General features: G+C 40.4%; 1 protein-coding gene across 1 annotated transcript in view; it reads right to left on the reverse strand.

Annotated features, from left to right (window-relative positions):
* The window catches only part of LOC121037095 (collagen alpha-2(I) chain-like), a 68,666-nt gene that overhangs the window by 14,022 nt on the left and 29,404 nt on the right, over positions 1 to 25,240 (reverse strand). Inside the window, exon 2 of the mRNA XM_040486122.1 lies at positions 4,698 to 4,741. Within this exon, the coding sequence (XP_040342056.1) occupies positions 4,738 to 4,741 (4 nt within the window). The 3' untranslated portion in view covers positions 4,698 to 4,737. The remainder of the gene's footprint in view (positions 1 to 4,697; positions 4,742 to 25,240) is intronic.

Raw genomic sequence — 25,240 nt, forward strand, 5'->3', positions numbered from 1 at the left:
CTCAAGCCCCAGGTTGGGCTCTGTGCTGACAGCTCAGAGCATGGAACCTGCTTTGGATTCTGTGTCTCCCTTTCTTTCTGCCTCTCCCCTGCTCGCACTCTGTCTCTCTCTCTCCCTCTCTCAAAAATAAATAAACATTTAAAAAAAAGAAGAAGAATATGCAGCATGGCAACAAGCAGGGGAAGGTTTGGAGTTCCTGCTAGTGGCACTGTAAGTTGGTATAATCATTCCAGAGGGGAAATTTGACAGTATGTACCCAAAGTCTCAAAATGCTACTTTGAGGACTTTATCCTAAGAAAATAATTAAGGATGTAAGCAAAGATTTAGGCAAGGATTTGTTTACTGGAGTTTGTTTGTATTGCAAAAACTTGGAAACAAGCTTAATATACAACAGCGGGAGTCTGGTTGAGCATCCTGTGGCATATGCAAACGGTGGGGCGTTGTACAGTCCTTACAAGTAGAGTTTTAGGGGACTATGAAATAGAAGCCCCAAATTTATTGTGTGTAAAAATTACACACACACACACACACACACACACACACACACACACACACACACATAATGTGAGCCCATTTTTTGTGAAATCAACATTCATGAGTGGGATATATACATATAAAAATGTAAGAGTATTCACCAAAATTTAGCAGTAATTATCTCTTCGTGGATAGTGGGATTTCAGCAGCTTCTTATTGATCTGTGCCTTCTGATTTTTATATAAAGAACATGTGCTTTCTGTTTATTGGAAGGAAACAGTAAGTGAGAAAAATGAACAAAAATAGTTGGTGATCCTATGCAAGCTTTGCTATAATTTAAAGTCCCAGCTGACTCCAAATAGGGTCCTGTCAACACCAACTGGGTCTTTTCTGTCTCCTGGGGTGGGGGGAAAGGCTCCATGAAGAAGGTCAAAGACAATGTCAACCTTCTTTCTGCTCTCTGAGGAAATCTGGATACAAGAGCCGGTTTCTATGTTGTGTGATGCTGCAACTTACAGGGAAAAAAAAAAAGATCAACACATCCCACCATCTATTTATTTAATATTAAAAATAATATTTCACTGAGTTTGGCTGGCGTCAGCTTGAGCAGTTACTCATACAGGAATTCAAACAAAAGCAGCATTGGCCCTAAGCCAGTGGGCTGGTGCTGGGTGGTCCATGTCCGTTCTTAGCTCGGAGGAGCTCCTAGTAGCTTTCAGACCTGCTTCGGGTTGGGAAGATGATGTATTCATTTATTTATTAGAAATGTTTTAACAGGAAATGCTAATAGTTTGTGTTTAGGGAGAATCGCCCAGGACAGCTGGAGGCACCCAGCAGACATGGCAGGGAAGGAGACTGCTGCTTTTAGTCTTGGAGTCAGATCAGAGCTATTGTAAGAGTCTACACTGCAGCCCAGCACACCAAATTAGCCCAAAAGATCCTGGTTGCTTTGCTTTAGGACAGAAGAGGAAGGAGCAGAGCCATTCTTTCAGATGCCCTGTTTCCCTTCTCTATTGCCATTTGTTTCCTAGAAACCCAAAGATGTGTTTTTGATGTGGCTGTGAACACAGATGTTGGCTCTACTGGGAATGAACAGGCCTTGTGTACATAAGCCCCCAGGTGGGAGTGTGTGAGCTGAGGTGTAAGAAAGCACATGTGTAACTCAAGCCCACTTTTAGTGTGGCTGTGGACTGGTGGAGTCATGTGTGAGTTCAGGGGTTATATGTGCACATCCTTTCTGTGTATGAGGATGGGTGAAAGACAAGTGTTTGCAGGGTATCTCAGGCGTGTCCTCAAACTCCAGAGTGCATTCCAACGTTGGATCACATTCATGGGGACTTCTGAAGCGCCCAGAGAGAAAAGGAGAGGGGAGTATAAATCAAGCTCAAATATATGTGTAGGAGAGGAATATGAGCAGGTTTGAGTCTTTTTAAAAATCTCTTCCCGCTGTTTTGGAAGAGTGTAGAACTTTACTCATGGGGGAAGGGCGTGATTACAGAGCCGTGAGGAACAGGGTCCAATGTGTAACCCAGTCTAGCCCGACAAAAAGGCTGTTCCTGTGTTTCCAGATAACAAAGGAGGTGAAGCCTGACCCTGGAAACCAGTCAAGATTCCCAGAGATAAACCCTCGGGCGGCAAGAACACTGTCAATGAAAAGAAACTGACCTTTTGCCTTCTGGAGTCACAGAATTCCCACAAATGCTATGGCCTCATCAGCTCTGGCAGGCTCACCACCACAGCCCCAGACTTTGACGCCAATTCATAAACAGCACAGAGGGTGCTGCTGGGAGCTCTGAGGAGGGGGCTGTACTAGAAGTCAGGCAGCTCCACCTCCAGCACCTCAGAAAAGAGCATGTCCCCTACTTAGATTTTCTTCTGGAGGTTTATCTTCCCTCCAGGCTCACAAAACGATGAGAGAGCTCCTTAAAGGGTTTTCCTCTGCCCTGCGTGGTCTGGTCTGCAGAAGGTACCTCAGGTGAGTCTTTTACCTGACAGAACTATAGGTGTTCTCAGTCTGAACTGAGAGCCTTCCTAAGGAATGCACAGTTGTGGAACAAGGGACAGAAAGTCTCAGGACAGGGGCAGTAGAGGACTGGAGCTGAAAGTGACGAGGAGACAGGAGAGAACATGAGGGAGATGAGTTTGTGTCTATGACAATAAGAGGAAAGCACGAGGTTGGAAATTAAGTTTCTTGTTTAAGGTCACAAAATTAATCTCTTTTAGCCTCAGGTTCCTCAGAAAAATGGGAATATTAGAGTTTCTGGTTTTTAAATCCAATAAAACAGGATTTTATTCCTGTATAACTGCTTTCCTGCCCAACCTTAAAATGCATCAAGCATCACATAAGCCTCTAGAACAATGGTTTTCCATGTTGGCTGCCCAGGAACTGTTTGGGAAGCTGCCGACAATGTTAGTGCACGAATCTCACCTCCAGAGAGTCTGATGGAATTGGTCCGGGTGAGGCCCAGGGTTTCTCCGGGTTTCTCTCTCCTTTTCTGAATCCTCTTGCCAACTCCTACCCTGACTGACCTGTGTTTCCTAAAGTTCTGTTTTTTGTTCTCATCTTTCTCTTTATTTCCTCTATATATCCCTTCTCATTCACTTTTACTTCTTTAACTATCACATTTGGGGGGATGATGCCCAAATCTAAGTCCGTGATCTTTCTTTTCTTTCTTTTTCTATCTCCACCTGGAGCGATGTTGAAGCTCCAGTACGTGCCCAGTTCTAAACTCAAAATGTTGCCCCAGTGCTATTTCATCCCTTGGCTTCCCCATTTCTGTGATGATATGCCCTTCACTGTCCTACCACCAAGGCTGGAAACTTTAGTGTTCTCTTTGTGTGATGATTTTTTAAATGTATTGACACAAGAATGTTAATACATAACTTCTCTGCCCTGCCTCTCTACCATCTACCCATGAAGAGAATATTGTCTTTGATGGCTTTGCTAAGCCTTCCCTGTAAGGAGAGTTCTGCCTTTCTCAGGATGGCCCCTAGGCCTCATGACTCAAAATTGGGAGAGTGGATCAACAGAGACAAGACAGAAGGAAAGGACGAGGAGAATAGAAGACAGAGTCTCATGAGCTGACACTGTTGAGTGTTTCAGGACAGGAGAAATGGAAAGTGAAGGGTTAAGAGAATGAGACACTCCAGAGCTAATGAAATGTAAGAATTACTGAGAAGACAAAAGTGATGTTTAAGAATTGTTCTTAAAGCTTATGAATGGTATGCTTTTTAATGTTCTCGGAGAATGGCAAGCAAAATTCTTGGTTAGTTTTAAAACAATTTTGTTTGCTAGGCTTTTTTCAGATGATAGTTGCTTTGAGACTGGGTCATGTGGATGTCCAGCTTGTACCTGGGTTATACATGACACCCCCTTCCTCCCCACTTGTCATATCTAAACGGTTGCCAAACCTTGTAAATTTTTTCCCTTCTAGGCTTACCACTCTTCAACTGCCCAGCAACACCATACATGCCAGCTTGACTTCCTCATATCTCAAACATTTTTTCCTTTGGACTTTAGCTCATTCTGTTTCCTGCACCCAGAATCACTGCCCATTCCCATTGTTTTAAGTTCTTTCCATGCTTCAAAGCCCAGCTCAGATTCTACCTTCTCAAGGAGACCTTCCCTCTCAATGCTCCATAGTCTACATTCCTTCCTGCTCTTGCATACATCATTCTGAAACGAACAATAATAATGATGATGATACCAACAGCTAACATTATACTGAGCTTATTATATGCACACACCATTGTAAATGCTTTGCACATATGATTTCATTTAATTCTTACAAAAACCCTATGAGATAGTACAGTAGGAACTGAGACAGGATGGGTAAGTGACTTTTCCCACTTTAAAAAGCTATCATTGACTCAGATAGGATCTGAATCCCTGCAGTCTGCATCATTGCTATAGAGCACTGACACTTTAACACTTCAGTACATGCCTGAAATGTCCTTGTCATTCCTCTATGTCTACAGGCATAGACGTTTTCATTTGTTACTACTTTGCATTTTGCACCTCCCCCCATTCAACACTGTCAGATGAGTGTTTGTGCTTCACTATCGTCAGATTTACATAGTTACTTAGCAATTCCCACTGGCATCCAAATAGAAGACATCAGCATGTGCATGATCAAGACTTTGACTTACAGAGATCCACTTTAGGTTGAAGTCTTAAGGGACACTTAATCTAAGAGCAGGGAGCCTATGTTTATAAATCTTACCTTTGAGTTTCATCTTCTTCCTCATAATGTCTTTGACGTGTCAGCTGTAAAGCAAACCACAGAATGGCCATACTTGAGTGAGGCAAAGATTTAATGCTGCTGCTCTAGTTCAAGTGGCTGTACCTAGAACTACAGTTGTGTTTTGCCAGTCATTGTGAAGTACACACACAGTGATTTAGTGCAGCTTGGTTTATATTCAGAGGCAGCTCTATTCTAACATCTTGGAGTGAGCAATGGGATTGCTATGAGAGCGGAGGGCAATTCACTTGGTCAGGAATCGTTTTCAGGTGAAGAAAACGAAAGTTTTAGTTGAGAAATACAAAAATCAATTCTTTTTAATTATTTTAAACATATAAAGAACTTTCAGAATAAAAGCTTTCTTTGAAACTTAAATACAGACATCCCATTCCGGAAGTCCCAAGATAGAGGACTGGTTTCCCCCATCTGAAACAACCAAAAAAGTTGACAGAATAGCTGAAATGCAGTTTGAAAGGCACCATATATTAAATGAGAGGATAGTGATCCCTGAAAGATGCGAAACAAATGAAGTAAGCACCACAGTTGCCTCAGCTTACTGCCTTAAGGGAGTTTCCAGGTCCCAGTGCAAAGAGGGGGACCCAGGCAGAGCCAGGCAAACTCAGTGACTTGAGATTACAAAGCTAAGAGTCTGAGGAGATCAAGGCTGCTAGCAGAGTATAAGAAAGGAGAGAATGGCAGACAGAGAGAAAGTACTGGAGGTTTGCAGAGGGTTCCCACTTGAGGATTCAGATGAGGACTGACCAGCACATACATGTAAGGAAAATATCTGAGGCCAGAGAAAGAACCATCCAAAAAGATTACAGGTAACTGATTGGCACTCACACAGGGGTGGGAATAGGATCTGTCCTCACCAGATGGACTTGAAAACCTCAAGATTCATGTATGGCTGGGGGGCAGGGGTGGCTGGGGGGTAGGCATAGAGTATCTAGAAGGGTATTGCCTCAGTAGTAAGGATTAATTAGTCCTAGACTGAACACTGCTCCAGTCCTGATTAACAAATCTTTAAAACAAGACCCAAAGGATCAAACTATTTCCAAGTGATTTAACCAAACCTTAGAACAAAGATCCAGAATATTTATAGGAATACAGAAATATTCATCACTCAACAAAATAAAATTCAAATGCCTAGAATCCAATAAAAATTACTAGCCATGCAAAAAAAGCAGGAAAGTACAATCCACGGTGAGAAGATGAAACAATCAATTAAAACTGATACAAAACAGATATAGATGTTAGATTTAGCAGAGAAGGATATTAAAACAGTTATAACTGTGTTACCCATGTTTCAAAAATTAAATAAAGACATGAAAGATATATTTATTAAAAAAACCAAGTATCATTTGTTTTATTTTTAGTTATATGCTTATAAAGAACATGTTTTTAATTTTTTTCGATGTGTATTTATTTTTGAGAGACAGATACAGAGCGTGAGTGGGGGAAGGGCAGAGAGAGAGGGGAAACACACAATCCGAAGCAAGCTCCAGGCTCCCAGCTGTCAGCACAGAGCCTGACACGGAGCTCGAACCCACAAACTGTGAAATCATGACCTGAGCCAAAGTCAGATGCTTAACTGACTGAGCCACCCAGGCGCCCCAGAACATGTTTTTAAAATAGACTACAGGGATGAACAATATTTTACTTTTTCCAAAAATATTTTGGCATTATGTTAATAGACTCCTTGTTTATTATCTTTTTGCTTTATAATCTATTTTGTGTTTTGCTGTGGATTTTTTATTGTGGTAAAAAATGCATAACATAAAATTTACTATGTTAACAATTTCTAAGTGTACAGTTCAGCAGTGTTAAATATATTCACATTGTTTTAGAACCAAGATCCAGAACTTTTTCATCTTGCAAAACTAAAACTCTATACTGATTAAACAACAATTCCCCATTTCTCCCTCCCTCCTGTTCCTGGCAACCACTATTCTACTTTATGTTTCTTTAAATCTGACTACTCAAGATACCTCATATAAGTGAAACCAAATAGTATTTGTCTCTTTGTGATTTATTTTACTTAGCATAAGGTCTACAAGTTTCATCCATGTTGTAGCATGTGTCAAAATTTCCTTCCTTTTTAAGGTTGAATAATATTCCACTTATGTATTTACTACATTTTGTTTATCCATTCATCCATTGATAGACACGTGGGTTTCTTCCACCTCTTGGCTATTATGAATAGTGCTGCCATGAACATGGGTGTGCAAACATCTCTTTGAGGTCCTGCTCTCAATTCTTTTGGATATATACCCAAAAGTGCAATTGCTATATCACATGCTAAATCTATTTTTAAATTTTTGAAGAACTTTCTTACTATTTTCCCTAGTGGTTGCACCATTTTACGTTCCCACCAAGAGCACATAAGTGTTTCAGTTTCTCCAGATCTTTACCAACACTTATTTCCTAGTGTTGCATTTTTATAATATGTATCCCAATGGGTATGAGGTGATATTTCATTGTGGTTTTGATTCACAATGATTAATGGTGGTGGGCATTTTTCATATGCTTATTGGCTATTTGTATATCATCTCTGGAGAAATGTTCATTTAAATCCTTTGAACACTCTTTGATTGGGTTATTTAGTTCTTTGTTGTTGAGTTGTAGGAGGAACATATATTTTGAAAAGAAAAAGATCCAAATCACATTTGTAGACATGTAAACAGCAATGTGTGAGATGAAAAAATACACTATATGAGCTTAATGGCATGTTAGACATGAGAAAAAGATTAGGGACCTTGAAGATACAGCAATAGAACTATACAAAATACAACAGAAAGAAATATGGTAATTAAAAAAAATACAGAGGGGCACCTGGGTGGCTTAGTCGGTTAAGCGTCCAACTTTGGTTCAGGTCATGATTTTGCAGTTCGTGAGTTTGAGTCCTGGGTCAAGCTCTCTGCTGACAGCTCGGAGCCTGAAGCCTGCTTCAGATTCTGTGTCTCCCTCTCTCTCTGCCCCTCCCCTGCTCATACTCTCTCTCTCTTTGTCTCAAAAATAAACATTCAAAAAAAATTTTTTATATAAAAAAAACAGGGTGCCTGGGTGGCTCAGTCAAGCATCTGCCTTCGGGTCATGATCTCACAGTTCATGAGTTGGAGCCCTGCATCGGGCTCTGTGGTGACAGCCCAGAGCCTGGAGCCTGTTTCAGATTCTGTCTCTCTCTCTTTCTCTCTCTCTCCCTCTCTCTCTCTGCCCCTCCCCCACTTGCACTCTGTCTCTGCCTCTCTCAAAAACAAATAAACATTAAAAAACATTTTTTTAAAAAAGTAGCAGTGATCTCTGGAACAACTTCAAGGAGTCTAAAATACATGTCATTAGAATTGTCTAAGGAAAGGAGAGAGGGAGAGATGAAAATATATTTAATAAATAATGGCAAAAAAAAAATCCAAACATTAGGAAAACTTATGGATCCAAGAAGCTCAGTGAACTCTTAGCACAAGACACATGAAAAACTACACCAAGGCACATCATAAACAAATTGCTCAAAAGCAATGATGAAGAGAATATATTATAAGTAGCCAGAAAAAGAGAAAAAGGACACTGCTGTGCAGAGGAACAAAGACGGGTCAACAGTAGATTTCTCTTTGGAAATAATGTAAACAAAGAGACAATGGAGCAACATCATTAAAGTATTAAAAAATACTGTCAACCAAGAATTTCATCTCTGGTGAAAATATCCTTCTAAAATAAAAGCTGAAAGAATCGCCAGCAGATCCATACTAAGAGAATTATTAAAGAAAGTCCTTCAGATAGAGGAAAAATGATAACAGATGGAAGTACAGGTCTATACAATGTAATAAAGAAAGCTGAAAATGGTTAACTCGTGGCTAATTATATAAATTTTCTTTTTATTATTTAAGACTTTTTGAAAGCTAATTAATTGAATTTCTAAACAAAAATAATAATATAGTACAGGTTTATAACATACATAAAATTAAATATATGGCAACAATAGCACAAAGGTTAGGTGGGGAGAAATGAAAGTATACTATTGTAAGGATCTTATACCATTTGTGAAGTGGTACAATATCATTTTAAGGTACATTTTGATGTATTAGAGATGTATATTGTAAACCCTAAAGCAAATGCTAAACTAAAACATAATTATAGGTAATGAGTCAACAAAGACAAAATAGAGTCATTTAAAAATTTACTTAATCCCAAAGAAGGTGGAAAAAAAGGAAAGAGGTACAAAGAGCAGATGAAACAAATAGAAAACACATAGCAAGATGGTAGACTTAAACTTAACCATGTAAATAACAACAGTCTAAATAGCTCAATTAAGAATCAGAGATTGTTAGACTGGATATTTTTAAAGCAAGACCCAATTATATGTTCTATAAAAAATGCAGTTCAAAACTAAAGCTACAAATAGATTAAAAATAAAAAGATAGGAAAAGATACACCATACTAACACTTAGCAAAAGAAATCTGGACTGGTTATGTTAATTTAAGATAGGATAGATTTCAGAGCAAAGAACATTACTGGATAAAAGTGTCGAGTCATCAAAAGAATATAACAAGCCTAAATATTGATATACCTAATAACAGAGCTTCAAAACGTATGAAGCAAAAACGGATAGAACTGTAAGAAGAAATGGACAAACCTAAATTATAATTTGACATTTAAGTACTCCTTTCTCACCATTGATTTTATCAATTCTATCAAAAGTAGAAAGAAAATCAGGATAGAGAAGAGTTAAACAGTGTTATCAATCAACTTGACCTAATTGACATTTGTAGAACATTCCACCCAACAGCAGCAGAACCCACATTCTTGTCATGTGTAAATAGAGCATTCACCAAAATAAATCATATACTTAGTTACAAACCAGTCTAAATAAATTCAAAAGAACTCAAATTATACAAAGTATATTCTCTGACCACAATGAATTATGATATAAATAAAAACCAAAAGATCTCTGGAAAATCCCCAAGTATTTAGAAATTAAATGACAACTTGTAAATAACCCATGAATCAAAGGAGAAATCAAAACGGGTATTAAAAAATATTTTTAACTGGAAGAAAATGAAAACTTAGTTTGAAAAAGTTGCTTCTAAAATTCATTTGGAAATACAAAGAAATGAAGAAGAACAAAAGAAGTGGGAGGACTGACATTATTTTATTGTAAAGCTACAGTAATTAAGACAATGAGAGTAAAACAATTAGACCAATGAAACGGAATACAGTCCAGACATAGACCCACACATTTATAGACAACTGATTTTCAACAAAGGGAAGGCAATTCAGTAGATTGTCTTTTCAACATAGGATCATGAAAAAATAAAATATCTACATATAAAAAATGAATTATAGATTTAAATGTAAGGCCTAAAACCATAACATTTCTAGAAGAAAACCTAGGAGAAAATCTTTGTGACCCTGGGTTAGGTAAAGATGTCTTAGACACAACCCCAAAAACACATTCCATTAAAAAATACATTGATAAATTGGACATCATCAAAACTGAAAACTTCTACTCTTTGAAAGACATTGCTGAGAGAATGAAAAGACAATCCATGGATGATTGGAAGGAAATACTTATAAATTACATATATGATAAAGGACTTATATCCAGAATAAAGAACTCTCAAAACTTAATAAGAAAAGTACTCATTGATAAGCAATTAACCCACCCAATAAGGAAAAAGCAAAAGAGTACGTATGGATGGCAATAAGTATATGGAAATATGGTGAACTTTATTAATCATTAAGGAAATGCAAATTAAAATCACAACAAAATACCACCATGCACCTATCAGAATGGCTAAAGTTAAAATACAGACCATACCAAGGGCTGGTGAAGATGTGGAGGAACTAGAACTCTCATCCACTGTTGGTAGAAGTGTAAAATCGTCCAACAACTACCGAAAATAGTTTGGCAGTTTCTTAAAAATTGCACATATAATTCACATGATCTAGCAATTCCACTCCAAAGTATTTACCCAAAAGAAGAGAAAAAATATGTATCTGTACAAAGATTCATACATGAATGGTCATAACAACCTTATTTGTAAGCAGCCAAAAAGTTGTCTCTGAGCCAGCAGCATGAACATCACCAGGAACTTGTTAGAAATGAAAATTCTCCTACCCTACCCTAGACCTACCGAATGAAGTGGTTTATGGGTTTACCAGTTTCCCTTTGGACTGTGAGTTGTCCCTACAATCTGAGATTAGAAAGCAGTTGGGTAATTCTGAAGCAGACTAAAGTGTGAGAACCACAAGTCCCACCACAACTCCTTTCCCAGATGATGCTGGTATACCACACTTTGAGAACAACTACTTCCAAACAATGGTTCTCAAACTTGAATGAGCGTATGCTCACTGGGGGAACTTGCGTAACTACAGATTCTCATTCAGTAGGTTTGGGAGTGTTGGGGCTTGAGATTGTGCATTTCTAATAAGCTTCCGGGTGGTACTGATTCTGGGAATTATGGTGAAGACCATTCTTGGAAACATCCTTATGTTTTTTATTCATTTTTGAAAGAGAGAGCATGAGTGGGGGAGGGGCAGAGAGATGGGGAAAGAGGATCCAAAGCAGGCTCTACCCTGACAGCAGTGAGCCCAATGTGGGGCTCGAACTGACAAACTGTGAGATCATGCTAAGCCAAAGTCAGATGCTCAACGAACTGAGCCACTCAGGTGCCCCAGAAACATCCTAACTTCTTAAAAGCAGAGCAAATTAGCTACCTCAGTTCTCCCAGAGAAAATCCATCGAGTGATAAGATGGAATCTTCTGCTCTAATACTTAAACAGTTTTGCAAAGAAACTAAAGCTCTTCCCTCTCCAGCAGAAAGAGACTCTTTTCTGGAATGTTCCCTTATTCTCTTGTAGCCTAGATTCCTACACTCCTTTAGAGCCTAGCCCAGAGGTTTCCAACATTAGATTCTTCTATGGAGCTTTAAAAAAATACTGATGCTTGGGCCCCACTTGAAAGACTCTGTTTTAATTAGTCTGATGTGGGGTATAGGTATCAGTATTTTTAAAGCTCTCTGGTGATCTTTCTGTGAACCAGAGCTTAGAATCTCAGACTAGCCTCATGTGTACTCCCAGATGGCCCCTGCCCCCTCTAATATCCATTCAACAAATATTGATAAGCCATCTTCTATTTCCCATACTCTGTGATAATGTGCTGGGGATACAGAGATGAGTAAGCCAGGTCCCTGTTCTCATGAAGCTCATATTCTAGCAGAAGAGTCAGAGAAGCCTATATACATTTTCATTACATAGGATAACTGCTACAACAGAGATATTCCTTTAAGTAAATAGGTATTTATTGAGAATTTAGAAGTTTTAGGCACCAGGAATGTTACAATAAGCAAGACAGACACAATCCCAACTTCATGATATTCATGTTCAATGAAAACCCCAAATCACAAGGGACACAGAAAAGGGGTCCCTAATCCAAATTGAGAATGATCAGAAAAGTTCCCCCAAAGGTCCTGAAGCTTCCACTGCATTTTAAAACCTTATATCATTCAGGCCCAAGAAGAAGGGAGAGTACTCAAGGCAGAAAAAGCCACAGGGCAAAGGCATGGAGGTATGAAGGACCATGGCACATTCAGAGAACTGGCAATCCCAGGCCAAGGGGCTTCCCATAGCCCAACCCATGGCATTTGTCTAACAGCTTCTCCCTGGCCTCCACCTCCATGCTTAAGGCAGCCTTTCCCCCTTACACTTAATAACACTCTTCATTGTTCAGTAAGACATGCACAATTTTCTTCCAGTCCGTTCTGTCAACTCAGAACTCCACAATTCTGCCACTCCTTACCAGAGAGTTGGAAGAGCTCTTCAGGTGAAGAACCCTCCTCCTCTCTTCTTCAAGACCCAAGACCACTGTCCAGACACACCCGATTTCACTTTTCTGCTACCACCAGGTGGAGCCCTTACATTCCATTCTTCTGCTATTGTCAGACACACCCATTTTAGATTCCCAACTAATTTCCTCTTCACTGAATTTCCTCCCCACAACCCCAGGACTGGAAGTGTAATCATCTTTAATCTGAGGAAGAGGATCACAGGAAGCGTGCTCAATACACAAACCAAGTTGAGCTGTTCGGTTTGCGCCTTTCCCTTAATTCAGGCGACTCAGGGGTTCATTCTTAGCTCTCCCCTTGCTTCACCAGCTTCCGTTAAAGTCCATTGTGCTCCTACCTAAAAGACTTCCCCCTACGTGAGTTGGGTGTTCCCCATCCCCTGGTGAAGATTTCTTTCCACCCAGACAGTGCGTGCACAAAGAATTGTCCTCTGGGTAATTTGACATCCGGATATGAAAGAGGGTACGTTTTTTAGGAAAAAAGTCAAGATCCAACTTGCCAGCCCCCATTCCTACTCTCTGACTAAGGCGGATGCTGAGATGCAACCTGCTCACTCCTTCATGGAATAACCATGATAACCTGTTTAACCATCACAACAATTGTGGCAATTATACCCCCAACCATCTCCCCTCACCACCCAGGTCCTCTCCATTCTTCCAGTCATGCTTAACACCTAGGCTGGAAAGTAAGACCCCAATAGAAAGGTAGGGAGGACTTGTTATCAACATTCCTGAGATCAGGAGCCATGCCTAAGCCATATTGGTGTCCCACATAGCACCTAGTACAGTGCCTTAACTAATCCAGGCAGATTATAACAGACACAGATATAGCAAAAAATGTCTGATAAATTCCAGTCTATTTGGAGAATGGAAGCTATACCAGGACAAGGCCAATCACAGGACTTACCCAAAAGTCCACAGAGATATTCACTACTTCTCTCTTTATTTCTGCTTACTATATATGGGTTTAGAAGATGGTTCAATTGCTCTGTGAGACAACATTTATTGAGCATATACTGTCTACTGTTGCTGTGATACTATGGATGTAAATTCTCATACATAGGACTTATCCTTCCAATGACATAAATAACATTTCTAATGAGCTCTTCCTTAGCATGATTGTCCACTTGGAGATCACCACAACTGCCCTGTAGTTAAAGATTAAAGATTGTTTTTTTTTTTTTTTTTTTTTTTTTTGCTACTTCTGTTGTGATGTAGAGTCTGATTCCTATTTCCTCAAATCTGGCTGGCCTGAGTGACTTGCTTGACCAATAGAATGATATGGAAGTGATATTCTGGGACTTTCAAGATTAAATCTTAAGAACCCTTGCAACTCCCATGGGCACTTGGGTGGTTCAGTCGGTTAAGCATCTGACTCTTGATTTCAGCTCAGGCATGATCCCAGGGTGGTGAGGTTGAGCCCCGCATCGGACTCCACACAAAGCATCAAGCCTTCCTGATATTCTCTCTCCCTCTGCCCCTCTCCCCTACTCAAGATCTCTCTCTCTCTCTCAAATAAAAAAAAAAAATTTTTTTTTAAAAGAAGCCTTGCAACTTCCACCCAGACCTCTTGGAACAATTGCTCTGGAACTAGCCAGACATCATATAAAAATCTGATTACCCTGAGACTGCCTTGTGCTAAAAAGTTGGAGCTACCCACTTGGAGTGACCATGTGTAGAAAGAGATGCCTTACAAACCCAGCTTCACATAAGTGAAGAAACCTTCAGATGGCTCTAGCCTCAGCTGCCATTTGATGGCAACTAAAAGAATCCATATGAGAACTACCAACGGAACTCATTGATAATAATAAATTATTTGTTCTTAGATGCTACATCAAGGACAACTATGGTTAAGTGAGATATTATCATTGGGGGAAGCTGGGTGAAGGGTACACAGGAATTCTTTGCACAATTTTGCAATTTTGAGTCCTAAAGTATTATTTTTTAAGTTGTTAAAAACTAAAACGCTAGTCCACATGATCTGGAAAAGGTCAATTTCAAAAGAACTAAAGACAGCCGAAGGTTTTCTCTGAGCCATGTCCCAGATGCTGATAATACTAGCACTGGCTATAGCCAACAGGTGTGTGTAACTACATCCCTAAGTATATTTGCTGGCTTTAAAAGCTCAGGAGAAGGCTCTGACCACCACCCCCACCCTCCCAATGCCTCCCAGTGACTCAGCCTCACTCCTAGTGCCTCACTCATCACATTTGGCTCTCCTACCAGGGTAACACCCAGTTCTTCCTTTTGTCTAGTGAGGAAAGAGACTGCTTTAGCTCTTCATTTTTCAAAGACTGACATAACGATATGAACAGGCATGAAATGTCACTCAGCCAAAGGACAGAGATTTTCTCTGCTAGTGTTTTTTAAAGACCTCTTTTCTTTGGTTCAAAAAAAAAATCTTATACAAACAAGTGAAATCATGTCCTCATTCTGCCATGCTTTAGAGATATCCCCCCATCTCTAGCTCTTCAGGGAGAACACGCCCCTCACAGATGGCATCTCTGAAGAAGAAACCCCAGCCCCACTCCCCAGAGACAGATCCCATCACAGATGAAATATGGAAAGAGAACTTCCACTTCTGGTGCTTTGTAGACTCATGGCTCATGAAAAGTGGAAGCAGTCATTTTGGGTTGGGAGCAATTGGACTATAGGAAGAAAGATTTATATTTGACAAGATCAATAGAATAATCTACAAATAGTTACTAGAGTGCCTAACTTTTCTCAACTCTGAGCCAGGTACCTTTGGGGTATAGAAGTGTGAGAGAGAGGCAAAAGATTGTAGTGGAAAAGCTTTGGACTTCCAGAATCTGAGCAGACATTCCAGTTTTGCCACTTGCAGTATGGTCTTGGGATGGTTTTTCATTCTCTCTGAAGGGTCAAGAAAGTTCTCCTTACCAACCTCAGGGGCTGGTGAAAATCACAAGTTAGTGCAGTGCTTTGTCAACCACTGGGCCAGTGAGGGCTATTATTATCCCATGCCATTGTGTACTAGGAGGTCAGAGAAGGAAGAGGGAACTGGGCAGGAGCTGTCAGGGAGGACTTTGATGGAGGACATTGGTCTAAAGTGGACCTTGGAGGAAGGAAAGGATTGGGAAGCAGAAAAGGCATTCCTCCCTAGGGGAACTGAGGGAGGGATTTGTATCCTGTGGGGGAGGGATGAAAGTAAGGAAACTTGACTTAACCTGTGAGAGGGGTTTTAATTGAGGAACCATATGGAAAATAAGGTAAAGGAGATAAGGGAGCCTCTGATTATGAAGAATCTAGAAAAACAAAGAGATAAGAAACGGTAAAGAAATGAGGTGAAGGATGCTCACCAGCTTCTTACCTGCATGTACCACAGAATATATCCAATACTTCAGTATTCTGAAATATTTACTGCTCTGATCTATACTGCAAAACCTCCATAGTGAACTATGTCGGACAGTGATAATTATGGCAATAATGATAATATAATCAAACAGTGACATTGATGGATGCTATATGTAGGGAAGAGATACTTTAAAATTTATTTTTTAAGCTCTCAAAATCAAAATGACGTTGATCTAGTTGGACGTCTTCTAAAAGATGCAACAATACAGCTTCCTAATTAGAAAGTTCTAGGAAAGCAAAACCTGTACTTCTCTTTTCTTTCATACACTGACCTACTCCAGTATTAAATTGGCACACTGAGAAGAAAAGGCAGCACATGTCACTACACATCCTTCACCAAGATTCTATGGGGTTAGAATCCCACAATTCCAGTCTGTCATATTCCCTGACTGTGGGCATCTTGCAACTATTTGTAGATGGAGGTATCCTAAGGTAGTAAATAAATATCATGAATCATGAAGAGATCTCTCCCCCCACATCTCTCTCTCATTCTCTCTCTCTCTCTCTCTCTCTCTCTCTCTCTCTCTCGGTACAGTTGTTCCTAATGTTTCTTTGGCATCTTACTGCTTAGTACTTTTGGGGATCCCCTTTTATCCTAAGCTTTAACCTAAGCTTTTTCCTCATATAGAGGAAATAATTAGATAGAGGAGCCTGATTGAATGCTAGAGAAATACAGGGCATGCCGCTTGAAAGAGTAAATTCAGCCATATTATTTATTAGTGGATACCTTGGGACTTGAAGTCTAAGACCGTCTTGCTGTGTTTTGTTTTTTTATTCCTGTTACCTAGCAAATAAGTGTTTGTTGAATGAATAAATGAGGACATTTAATAAAATCTAATGGTAATAGTAACAATGTTTAATGAAAATAAAAAGAGTGATGAACTTTTGGAATCAATGCAAAAAGCAAATGAAAATGATCGGTGAGGAAATCTTGTGCACCCAGTGTAAGTATAATCACATCATCATCAGGAGCAAGCGTACATTAACTTCCCACCATGCAAAAATAACTATGCTATCTTCTTAGTCTAGAGAGCAAAGAATAGCCATAATTCCTGTCCTGAGGGAGCTTACAAATTAATGGAGAAAACAATACATGAGCTTACTCAATAGAAATATTTGAAAACAGTTATCTACAGACTGGCGTGAGAAAGATGGCATGTCAGAAATTATGCTGGCAGGTTGGAGACTAGGTAGGGCTACTCAGGAAAATGAAATTCCTTATCATCAACTACCAATCATTGGGACTGATTCTCCCTGATCTTGGGAAGAAGAAGTTAAGACTGAAAATTAGTTTGCAATTGAGAAGAAATGAAGTTGAAGATGAAGTGAAAATGAAGATCAATAATGAGGGTGGAGGCTAAGAAGGAAGTAGAAGCTGAGACTGAGGAATGACTAGGGCGTAGTCACCTCTACCTTCTGGGATCTTTTTATAAAAGGGATGGTGAATGGATTTCCTTCTAGTACTTGAGTGCATTGAGCATATCACTCATCCTGTGATAAAAAAACTTTGTCCCCTCCCCCCGACCTAATCTACAACCCCCCATATTCTATGACCTTGAATGTGGTAATACACATAAAACATCTCTCGCAATGCCTGGCACATAGTAGGTACTCAGAAAATTGTGGCTGCCTTCCTCATATATTTGTCTAATGAATGCTTTTATGATAGCTCTACAGGTTTTCTTTTTTTGTCTTTGTTAATTGTCCATGACTGTTGGTCCTTGTTCCAACTCTGCTGATGATTCACCATATGACCTTAGGCAAATCTCATGTTCTCTCTGAGCAATAAAATGGGGATAATGTCTGCCCAATATATCCCCAGGCTGGTTAGGAGGATAGTGCATGTGAAAGTACCATGAAATGCATCAAGTGCCCAGCAAATCTAAGGTATTAGGACTAAGCCCTATTTGTATCACTCCCTAAAATAGTATGTCCATCACCCAGAGGTTGAGGTAAGGCTGGAGAAGACTGAGTTACTTAGGTGAACTAATTATTGCACACACACTCTGGGATGATTTCATCAGCTCTGTGGTGCTTCCATGGGGGAGATTTGCACACCAAGGATGTTTTTAACAGATCCCTTTAAATAAAATTTAAGTAAAATTAACCTGCAGTTACAATTTGAAGTTACAAAAGCAGAGGGAATCAAATGGTTCACAAGTATTTATCAAGTAATCACAGACACCATTGTAAATACTCATATTATTGTAAAAATGAACATAACCTCTCACTTCCAGGAGTTTGGAGGTGATCCCAAGTTGGTATAAAAGACAAGGCCACCAGTTATTAGCGCACATGCACACAGACACCTATAGTCAGAGACAGAAAAGGTCATGCTTATTTTCAGTTTGAAAACTGATTCAAGACCTCAGGAAAATATTCTGTCAAATACCTCAAGGGGCTGGGGGAATAGACTGCGATAGACATAGAATTCAGTTTCTGTTCTTTACTCCCAAGCATGCTGAGAAAAAATTAATGGAGTTGATTTTTCCATGGGATAGTTACAGTCTGTTCATTTTGTTTTGTTTAACACCTTTATGCCACAAATTCATAGGGAATGGATACCAGCAACTCAGGTCCTTTCTGTTGGTTCTCATAAAAGTGAGCATCTCTCGGTGGGGCAGATTGGTACTTCACTGAACCCAGGTACCTTCCTCTTTGGCTTCCTTCTCTTTCTGAGCATTTTCCTTCACACGCTTCAGGAAGCTATCTCAGCACATGGAGTGCTTAATATGCTCAGCACATACATTAATTGTCTTGGCAAGAATCATGCCCTTAATTTGTTTGTTTATGATGATGCCAACAGCAAGCTGGGTAACACTGTAGGCTCTTCCAGTTTTGTCATGGTAACATTTGTGGGACAAGTGCCCATTCCCTAGATGTTGACAATATCACCTTTCTTGTAGATTCCCACGTATGTGACCCAAGAAACAACTCCATGCTTCCTTAAAAGCCTTAAGAACATATCATTGGTTCCTATCCTCTTTCCCTTTGTGTTGGTCATTGTGGCAAATTACTGGAAGATGGTGGTTCTGGCCAAAAAAAAAAAAAAAAAAAAAAAAAAAAGCAGATAAGGTTTCTACTTAGCTCATATGGTGAAAAAAATCACATATGATTAAAAAACTATGCTTGAAAAGTCCTTAAATCAGCCATCAGGTAGAACAGCTGTGCCCGTACTACACGCTTCTCTAAAGACATAGTTGGCCTCACCGGTTGAGGTATCTTTAAACCCCAGGATCACACTCACTGCACCACAGTGCTCACCTTATGACAGGCACCTGGCAAATGAGACCACAGGCTCCAAGAGCAGACTCACCGCCCTGGCCTCACTTCCTCCAGGGCAGAATCATCCACACCAGCTAGCTGTTGCATTTTCAGTCCCAGCCCTCTACTCGGGCAGATCCCATCTGCCTCTTTGCAGACAGGCAAGCCTGTTTCCAAAAAATCCCTTTGTAAAAAATTGACATTATGGACATAGAGTCTACAAACAATAAAATACATCCATCTTAAGTACACAGTTTGATGAACTTGACAAATGTATACACTTATGTGACCACTGCCATATTACAAGGATAGAACACTGCCATCACCCCAGAAAGCTCTGTCGTGCCCTTTGTAGTGAATCCCCACCGCTGACACTAGGCAACTATTGATACACTTCTCCTTTCTACAATTTTCTAGAATTTCCTATAAATGGAATCATACAATATGTACTCTTCTTGAAAATGACCCATTTAAACAAGAGTTTAAGTCTTTCATTGAAATATAATAATTGGGGCACTCCTGGGTGGCTCAGTTGGTTGAGCATCCAACTTTGGCTCAGGTCATGATCTCACACATCAAGTGAGCTTGAGCCCTGCATCAGGTGAGCTCAGGCCCTGCTCTAGGCTCCACACTCTCTCTCCCTCTCTCTCATCCTCTCATCCTCTTTCTCTCTCTCTGCACTTTGGGGGATTCTCTCTCTCTCTCTCTCTCTCTCTCTCTCTCTCTCTCTCTCTCCCCTGTTCACTCGCACTCTCTCATTCTCAAAAATAAACACATTAGATTAAAATTAAAAAATAAAAGAAATACAATAATTGCTATAGGTGGTGAAGCCTTTGAATGTAACTTAAAGGGAAAAGGAACAAAGTCTGGAAATAAATGAGGGAATCTGTTCTATAAATATGGGCTGAATCCTTTAAGATATGGAATCAACTAATAATTAAATTCAGGGGACCTCAATAAGACCAACTTCAGAAGAAGGATGGTTTGGGATGGACTTTGGGGAAGATGAAGACAGATGAAAAACATTTGGAAAGATGTGGAGGAAGAAAGGAGGTAAAGTAGAAAATGCCTGGAAATCAGTGTCAGACCTTATTTTCAGTCCTGATTTTGTCACTAAGAAGCCACACGACTTTAGGCAGTCCAAGTGCCCACTCCATTATCCTGATGTCCTTGTCTGTATAATAAAGGCATCAGACTACAGACATGATTTCTGAGTAGCTACATTATTCGATGTAAGTTTCATGAAGGCAGGGACTTTGTCTTTTACTGCGGTGACCCCAGCACCTAGCAAAATACTAGAACTTGATAAATATTTTTTGAATGAATGAATAATCTCAGGTCTTTTCTAGTCTGACATCCTACCACTTTGGGCAGAATCGCCTGATACAGTGTTTGTTCCTCAGCCCCTGCCAGCCCCTGATAGCAACTGGGTCCCAGTCTTGGCCCAAACTACCTCTTTGCCACACAACCCATGTACATGCAAAACCTAAAGATTAATCCTGCCCATCCATTAAAAGCCATGGGAAGACAAACACTTCCCATTTACTCAAAGGGGAAAATGGCCTCCAGCCTCTCAAGAGAGCCAATGGTAGAGGACAAAATGAGGAAAGATCTGACCCTACAATTTCTAGCAGTAAAATTCTTGACTTATGGGTCTTCTAATGGAGTACACTTAGTGGACAAATGAGGCTGAAAGGTCAGGTGTGAGACCTTCCAGAGTTAAGATGATTGTAAGCATAGTTTTCTTTGGCTTAACAGCTTTCATTCTAAGAGTTCAGTGGCCTCTGTCACAGGGCAAACTGCCTTATCCCAAAGGTTGTAAACTCAAGTGCCTTCAGCGACTGGATGATTACTCGCTGAAGGGGGCTGGGACTGTGCCAATACAGAATGTGAGAAGTAAGAGTGGTGACCTGTACAGGGCATGCTCAAACTTAAAAAAAAAAAAAAAAAAATTCCAATTCAATTTTTTATATGTTGTTTGGCAAAAATATTTCTTCCAGTAGGCACCTGGGTGGTTCAGTCAGTTAAGCACTGGATTCTTGACACTGTTCAGATCATGATCTCACAGTTTGTGAGTTCGAGCCCCATGTCGAGCTCCATGCTGATAGTGAGGAGCCTGCTTGGGATTCTCTCTCTCCTCTCTCTCTGCCTCTCCCCGGCTCGCTCTCTCTCTCTCTCTCTCTCTCTCTCTCTCAAAATAAATAAACTTTAAAAAGTATTTATTTATTTTGAAAGAGACAAAGACAGCGCCAGCACGGAGGGACAGAGAGAGAGGGAGAGAGAGAATCCCAAACAGGATCTGTGCTGCCAGCACAGAGCCAGATGTGGGGCTCGAACCCACGAAACTGTGAGATCATGACCTGAGCCGAAACCAAGAGTCAGATGCTCAACCAACTGAGCTACCCAGGTCCCCCTCAAAATAAATAAATAAACATTTAAAAAAAGACTTTAAAAAATATATTGCTTCCACAATTAGGCCTCTGGGTTGCCAATTTGCAGTCCAGGTGTTACCTCATGATTATACTCATAATAGAGTTGAATGAACACTTCTTGAAGTACTAAACTGTAGTGATAGACCCGAATTTTATTGGGCTGAAAAATATGATGGACTGAGTCCCTTTTATCATCTCTTCTCTCCACCTTGCTTCCCAGTAAAGTGCCTGTTCCAATGTTGGCTCTTTATTCATTTCCACACTTTCAGCCTGGCTGTCTTGAAGCAAACCTGGCTTCAGTGGGTTCAAACCCCTCCAGCTCTCATCTGCCATGCTCTCTCACATCCTCCCTCCCTCCTCAGCAGGGCAGAAGCTGGGCCATTTTATTCTCCATTCCTTCATCCCTTCCATGATTCTTGACCCCAGCATCCCATCTCTCTCTTCTGTAACGTTCCAAGTTCATGCTTCTCTTTCTACTAGAAAAACTACCCAGTAGACCTATTCACATAGATATTAATGACTCAGTATCTTACTCCTCTAAGAATGTTTAATTTCAAAGGGGGCATTGGGGCAATATCAAATGCAAAGGAATATGCCCAGGCAATAAAGAAAAAAAAACCTAATATTTGGCCAGTTGACCTTCCAGGTGACCCTCAGATCACATTACCACTTTCACCTCAACAGTGGAGTAAAGACCATGAAGAGTCAAGTAAACCTTCTGTGAGGAAGTATGAAGAACAAAGCTGAATTTGCAGAAGGTTTAGTAGCTCTTTGCTTAGGTTCACATTCCTGTTTTGCTTCTAATACTAGAAGATCTTGGGCAAATTACTTAACCTATCTATGCCTCAGTTTCCCCATCTCTAAGATGGCGATAATAACAGCACCTACCTCATAGGTTGCTGTGAGAGTTAAAAGAGTTAATACATCCAAAGTCCAAGAAAGCTTGTACATATTAAGAATCCAATGACCATTAGCTATTATTGTCTGCAAATTGGGAGCAGTACATACTTTATAGATTTGGAGAATTAGAAGGGTACCTGCATTAAGACGGGTAACATCATACTTAGCACACAGTAAATGCTCCATAAATTCCTATGGTTGTTACAAGTTGTGATAGGCTGAATTACGGCCATCAAAAATATCCAGGGCCTAATCTCTGAAACCTGTGAATGTTACTTTATATGACAAAAGAGACTTTGTAGGATCTTGAAATGGGGAGATTATTCTGGATTATCCATATGGGCCTTCAATGTAATCACAAGTGTCCTGTAAGAACCCAATTCAAAAATGAGGAAAGGACTTGAATAGACATTTTCCCAAAGAAGATATTTATTTTTTTTTTAATTTTTTTTTCTTCCAACGTTTATTTATTTTTGGGACAGAGAGAGACAGAGCATGAACGGGCGAGGGGCAGAGAGAGAGGGAGACACAGAATCGGAAACAGGCTCCAGGCTCCGAGCCATCAGCCCAGAGCCCGACGCGGGGCTCGAACTCACCGACCGCGAGATCGCGACCTGGCTGAAGTCGGACGCCCAACCGACTGCGCCACCCAGGCGCCCCCAAAGAAGATATTTAAATGGCCCATAAGCACCTTGCTCAATAGCATTGATTATTTATGGAAATGCAAATCAAAACTGCGGCAGTGAGATACCACCTCACTCACACCCATCAAAACAATAGAAAGAAACAAGTGTTGGCAAGGATGTGGGAAAAAGGAATCTCTTGTACACTGTTGGTGAGAATGTAAAATGGTATAGCTGCTATGGAAAACAGTCTGATTGTTCCTCAAAAAAAATAAGAACAGAGGGGTGCCTGGGTGGCTCAGTTGGTTAAGTGATCGATCCTTGCTTTCGGCTCAGGTCATGATCTCGGAATCGTGGGATCTGCGCTCGCCATGGATCCTGCTTATGATTCTCTCCCTCTTCCTCCGCCTGTCCCCTGCTTGCGTGTGTACTCTCTCTCATTCAAAAATAAAATAATTAATTAATTAATTAATTAATTAAATTAAGTAAAATAGCATCACCATATGATCCAAGCCCACTTCTAGATATATACTCAAAAGAACTGAAAGCAGAGTGTCAAAGAGATACCTGCACACCCATGTTCACAGCAGCGTCATTCACAGTAACTAAAACATGGAAGCAACCCAAGTGTCCATTGACAGATGAATGGATAAGCCAAATGTGGTTTACACATACAATGGAATATTATTCAGCCTTTAAAGGAAGGAAATTTTGACACATACTATAACACGGATGAACCTTGAGGACATTACGCTGAGTGAAATAAGCCAGTCACAGAACGATAAATACCGTATGATTCTCCTTCCATAAGATACTTGGAGTAGTTGGATTCATACAGACAGAAAGTAGAATGGTGGTTGCCAGAGGCTGGGAGAAGCAGGAAATGGAGAGTTCGTGTTTAATGAGTATGGAGTTTTATGAGATGAAAAGAGATATAGAGATGGATGGTGGTGATGGTTTCACAGCATTATAAATGTATTTAATACCACTGAACTCTACACTTAAAAATGATTAAGATGGCAAACTATATTATGTGTATTTTACCACAATAAAAAAAATGAGGGGAAAAAAGGAGGCAGAGGGAGATTTGACCACGGAGCAAAGGCAAAGGCAAGCAGATGGAGAGAGAGAGAAGATGCCACACCTGCTGGCTTTGAGGATGGAGAAAGGGGCTGCAAGCCAAGAAATGCCTCCCACCCAGCACCAGAGCTGCAAGAGACAAGGACTGGGTTATCCTCTGGGGCCTCCAGAAGGCACCAGCCCTCCTGGAATTTTGGTTTTAGCTCCATAAGACTCAGTTCAGACTTCTGGTTTCCAGAAATCTAAAAGAATACATTTCTATTGTTTAAAGCCACTAACTTTGTAGTTTGTTAAGTAGCTATAGGAAATTAATACAGAATGCTTATTTTATCCTGAGTCTTTTTTATAGCCTAGCATGATCTTCAGGGAAGTCAGAGGGATACAAATCCATAGAGGTAAACAGAAATATTAGCACTCTTTGAGGGAAACTCATTCTCATACCTCTCTTGACCATTGGGGGTATCCCATTAAACTTTCTTTTGCCCTGGGTTTGGAAGGAGGGAAAGGAGCTGATAATCTATTTGTAGCAGTATGAGAGTCAACAGCCAAAATTATCATTTTTGTAGTTAAGAAAAAAACAATAGAGTTTGTTACTTCTTTTTTAAATGCATCAGCAGGGCCAGTAGAGAAGGTCTGGAAAATGACAGCTAAGATTAGCTTCCAACCTCCCCACTGAGACCTTGAGTGGCTGTCAGCTCTGCAGGGAACAGCAGCAAACCCTCACGCAAATGGCCTATAAAAAAGGCCTTGTCAGAGGCACCTTGACCTGCCAGGGTTTCTGTGGTACTCGGATTCCCAGTGGCCCTCCCAGGGTTATGCTCCCTCGCATGATGTATTTCCCCTGCCTTTTTTAGAGCTGCATTATGCTTGCTCCAGGAAACAGCCTCTTCCTTCTCATAAACACAGCCTTGGGTTCCTGACCAAGCACCCTGCCACTCCACAGCTCCTTGTCCATCCATCACACTTTGCTGTCACCCTGGCCGCGATTGTGGAGAACTGGTCTAATTCCAGAGGTG

The sequence above is a fragment of the Herpailurus yagouaroundi genome, unplaced genomic scaffold (assembly GCF_014898765.1).
Source record: "Herpailurus yagouaroundi ecotype Mexico unplaced genomic scaffold, PumYag 163, whole genome shotgun sequence".
In the NCBI taxonomy this organism is placed as follows: domain Eukaryota; kingdom Metazoa; phylum Chordata; class Mammalia; order Carnivora; family Felidae; genus Herpailurus; species Herpailurus yagouaroundi.